A 4,791-nucleotide genomic window follows, 5' to 3' on the forward strand; every position below is an offset into this window, starting at 1 on the left:
GACTCTCAAGAAATGCCACTGCATCAAAAAAATGAATCAAGAGGGCAATAGAAATGGCATGGTAAATGAGGAAACTTTTCGTGAAAAATCAGATGTTAATGTGGATTGGAAAAAGACTACCAAAGAGAAAAAACATATATGCCTACAGTACAAAAAAAGAATCATCAAAGATTTCTCTGAAAGAATTCACAGAGGGGAGAAACCCCTGGAGGGTGGGGAAAGCTCTCGTGAGAGTGGACACCTTGCTCAGTGTCAAAGAATTCACAAAGGAAAGAAACCATATAAATGCCTGGAGTGTGGAAAAAGCTTCAGTCGCAGTGGAAGCCTTTCTTCCCACCAAAGAATTCACACAGGGGAGAAGCCATATAAATGCCTGGAGTGTGGAAAAAGCTTCAGTCAAAGTGGAAGCCTTTTTCCCCACCAAAGAATTCACACAGGGGAGAAGCCATATAAATGCCTGGAGTGTGGGAAAAGCTTCAGTTACAGTGGAAGCCTTTCTTCCCACCAAAGAATTCACACAGGGAAGAAGCCACATAAATGCCTGACGTGTGGGAAAAGTTTCAGCCAGAGTGGAAGCCTTTCTTCCCACCAAAGGATTCACACAGGATACAAACCATATAAATGCTTGGAGTGTGGGAAAAGCTTTGGCACTAATGGAAGCCTTTCTTCCCATCAAAGGATTCACACAGGGGAAAAACCATATAAATGCTTGGAGTGTGGGAAAAACTTCAGCAGTAGTGGAAACCTTTCTTCCCACCAAAGAATTCACACAGGGGAGAAACCATATAAATGCCTGGAGTGCGGGAAAAGCTTCAACAAGAGTGGAAGCCTTTCTTCCCACCGAAGGACTCACACAGGGGACAAACCATATAAATGCCTGGAGTGCGGGAAAAGTTTCAGCAAGAGTGGAAACCTTTCTTCCCACCAAAGGATTCACACAGGGGAGAAACCATATAAATGCCTGGAGTGTGGAAAAAGCTTCAGCAGAAGTGGAAACCTTTCTTCCCACCAAAGAATTCACACAGGGGAGAAACCATATAAATGCCTGGAGTGTGGAAAAAGCTTCCGTCACAGTGGAAACCTTTTTCGCCACCAAAGGATTTACATGGGACAAACCATATAAATGCCTGGAGTGTGGGAAAGGCTTCAGTCTCGGTGGAAACCTTAAGGTCCACCAAAGGATTCACGCAGGAGAGAAACAATATAATTGCCTGGAATGTGGAAAAGGCTTCAGTCAGAATGGAAAATTGTCTTCCCACCAAAGAATTCACAGAGGGGAGAAACCATCGAAATGTTTTGAGGGTGGAGGACTATTATGTCAAACAAATTATAAAATTTAAAAGCTATTCAGTCAAATAATACATTGTTACAAAGTACAATCCCAGCAAAAGCCCATTAAATGTGAACCTCAGTATCCACTTCACTCCTGCGTGCCCCACACAGGAGTCATTTAGGGTTTCCCACCTCTACATGGTTGTCTGGAGTTCTTTGAGTTGGACCTGATTTCCTGGTCAGAGAGACCAGTTCCATTAGAGCACGTGGCAGCTTCCGATGGCCGACTCTAAAGCGTCCAAGCTGCTGCTTCTCTCCAGACTCTGTTCTCTGCAAGCCTCATCCCCAAGTATCCAGGATTTTCTCAAGCCAGAACTGGCTGCCCAAGATGAGTGTCCGAGTCGCAGCCTATTGCCCATGTGCCTTCTGCCAAGCAGGGGTACGGCAGATATAGGGAGGGACATGACTGCATCCCCAGCAAAGTTTTCCCGCACCCCCATCATCCACTGGAGAAGGTTGCCCATATGTCAAGTACCACTGGGGGGTAAATACAGCAGTCAAAAGACAAAGCCCACCCATTTTTCTAGCAACAGTCTTACCTGGCAACAGATTTTAGGCTCAGACCTACATTCACCATGCTGAAGATCAGTGCCCATTCCACCTGGCAAGCATCCACATGCAATGGAGTAAATCTTTTGCCAAAAGACAAGATTCACCTGAAGTAAACTGGTTTAGTAGTCATTACCTCTTCCCGTGGAAAATTGGGCCTTCCAACTCCCATAATAGGGGTTAAGACTTCCCCATATCAGAACTGCAATTCTCAGGATGATTTGGAGAAAAACATGATGGGGGAAATGGTAACAGCTGTAACGTAGGTTTGCCTTTCACCTCAGCCATATAGTTCTAAGGTGATGGAGAAGTTGCTGTCTTTCAGCCTTAAAAGTTCTTTGCATTGCTATGTCCCTTTGCCTTTTTATCAGTGATCTCAGTTCCCTAGTTTTTGCTCTTGGTTATGTAGATTAGTTTGTTTAGTGAACCCTGTTGAACAGATTTTTTAAAAAATAAATACGCAACACATGCAATGTTTATACATACCCTGTATGCCATTTATATATGAAATGTGTTCTTACAACATAGCAATGTGGCCACACGCAAAGGAATCGGATCACTGTGTTTTAGGCATCCCACTGCAGCCCGGACATCACCCCCCGGACATAGGGGCCCAGGCAGGGACCTTGCAAAGATGGACATGTCCTTCGGTTCATTCCCCACATTAGAGGACAGAGTCAGGCCCACCCTGGACACCTGATGTTTTGCCCTGCCAACCACAGAAAGGGGAGGGCATGGCCTAGCTGATGTGCTACACCCGAGACTCATTCTTGAGGCACTTCTCATGAGCCCAATATGCGACAGGGAAAATGACTATTCTGGAAGATGCTGGCTTCCAGATAGCTCTAACGCGCAGCCTCTTTCAACCCAGATTTAAAGGAATCCTTACTTACAGTTGGAGCCAGTGAACGAGACATGATTCCATTAGAAGTATGGTACATCTTTATTGTTCCAGATTTATTCGTAGACTAGCGGTAAATTCATTATGACTGTTGCATCCTTGAGGGAAAGGGTCCGAACAAAGGGGGGAAGAGGACCATTAACACCTTCACAGGAAGCCTACAATAAACTTCTATATTGGAGGGGGGACTACAATTCCCATGAGTACCAATCGTTAAAGGGACAGCACATAGTTCTGACTACACAGATACGAGGCTTTCTAAACTGTGGTTACAGTACACTCCCCGCCTGGGATCCTATGGATTCCACCCCAACATGCAAGCTAGTGGAGTATCCTAACAAGTCTAAGCATATATGTCATGCTACACTATTCTCATAACTAGGCAGTAAAGGCTAAATATAGCATATAAGCAACAAATGGCATGCAAAGCTTGAGCTTCAGTCTTCAAGATCAGTCTTCCAAACAAGCAGGATCACTTCGGTGACTGGTCTGGTGAAAATCTTCGGGCCGTCGTGTCTGGCTACATGAACGTCAGTCTTGCGGACCAACCCGTCCGCGCTGGGTAGAACTTGATCTATAAGTCCCATGGGCCACGAGTTCCTAGGAGCGTCCTTGTCTTTCAGGAGGACGACATCACCTTCTCGTAGGTTGGGCTCAGACTTCTCCCACTTGCGTCGGCATTGCAGAGTTGGGAGGTACTCTTGTTTCCATTGCTTCCAAAAGCTGTTAGCGAGGAGTTGAACTTGCCTCCATTGCTGCTTGAACATATCCTTAGAGATGAAGTCTCCCTGAGGTGCAGGCCAGGTACCTGTCTTCTGTGTCAGCAAGGTGGCTGGTGTTAAGATGGTAGGGTTCTCAGGATCAGACGATACTGGAACTACAGGTCTGGCATTGATGATAGCGGACACCTCTGCCAGGAGGGTAGCTTGAGGTCTCACTCATGAGGCGCCTGAACAAGTTTCCCAGGATACCCTACAACGAACCACGTAAACTTTGGGACTTGGCTGATCTTCTTACTGAGTTGCAGACTGCTAAGAAGAATCCAGCACTACCAGGGTTAGCTTGCCTCGATCAGTACTACACACAGAGGAGCATCACAGAGAAACTGCCACGCCCACTTCAAGATAAGTGGGGTGACACGGTGAGCTCCTACAAAAAGGTACATCGTGGAGCATACCCTCCTTTCTCAAACCTCGTGAGTTTCATTGTCTCACTGGCGGAGACACGTAATGATTCCCAATGCGGATATTACACGCATCCTAATGAGCCTCGTGATGAGAAGACTCATTCTCGGGACATCAGGACTGTGCCTTCATGGGATACCAGGCACAAGTCTCTACGGGACTCCAGAGCCAAGACAACTGCTTCGGTGCTAAAAACAGGGGTCTCCACAACGCCGGCCGAAGCCACCGTAAGTAAACCTTCAACATCGAAGTTGCCAGCACAGCCATCAGCACAGAAGTCGACGGCACGACCTACGTATTTCTGTCCACTCCACATGGAGGGACACTCTGCGAACAGGTGCCCAACTTTCAGGAAACTGCCACTAACAGTGAGGAAGTTCACGATTTCAGAGCTCAAGATGTGTTCCCGTTGTTGCCAATCTCGAGAACATGCCTCAACTGATTGCAAGACTCATATAAAATGCTACGAGTGCAGCAGTGACACACATGCAACTGCCATGCACCCAGAGGCCACACCAACACAGCCAGTTGTGCCTGATAACCCTGCCTCCCAAGGGGAGAAGCCTGTTTCGGCCCACTGCACTCAAGTGTGCGGCGCTGGAAGCAACAACCGGTCCTGCCATCAGATATGTCTTGCCAAAGTCTTTCCGGGTGGCCAACCTGAACAAGCCATCAAGATGTATGTCATCTTAGATAGCCACAGTACCCGGTCCCTGGTTGACCCAACATTCTTTGAGCTCTTCAACATATCAGGAGATGAACTGCCATACACCCTCAGAACGTGTGCTGGGGTCCAGCGCACGGCGGGGAGGAGAGCCGCCGGGT

The 4,791-nt window shown here is 47.2% G+C and overlaps 1 protein-coding gene across 1 annotated transcript; it reads left to right on the plus strand.

Annotated features, from left to right (window-relative positions):
* Window positions 1-694: 694 nt before the first annotated feature.
* Window positions 695-1,036, plus strand: LOC129327036 (zinc finger protein 664-like; the record flags this gene model as incomplete). The annotated part of the gene is made up of 1 exon (XM_054975435.1): window positions 695-1,036. A coding segment is annotated over one exon (342 nt), but the record flags the coding sequence as incomplete, so codon positions are not given.
* Between the last annotated feature and the right edge of the window lie 3,755 nt (window positions 1,037-4,791).

Source organism: Eublepharis macularius, chromosome 1, assembly GCF_028583425.1.
Source record: "Eublepharis macularius isolate TG4126 chromosome 1, MPM_Emac_v1.0, whole genome shotgun sequence".
Taxonomy (NCBI): Eukaryota; Metazoa; Chordata; class Lepidosauria; order Squamata; family Eublepharidae; genus Eublepharis; species Eublepharis macularius.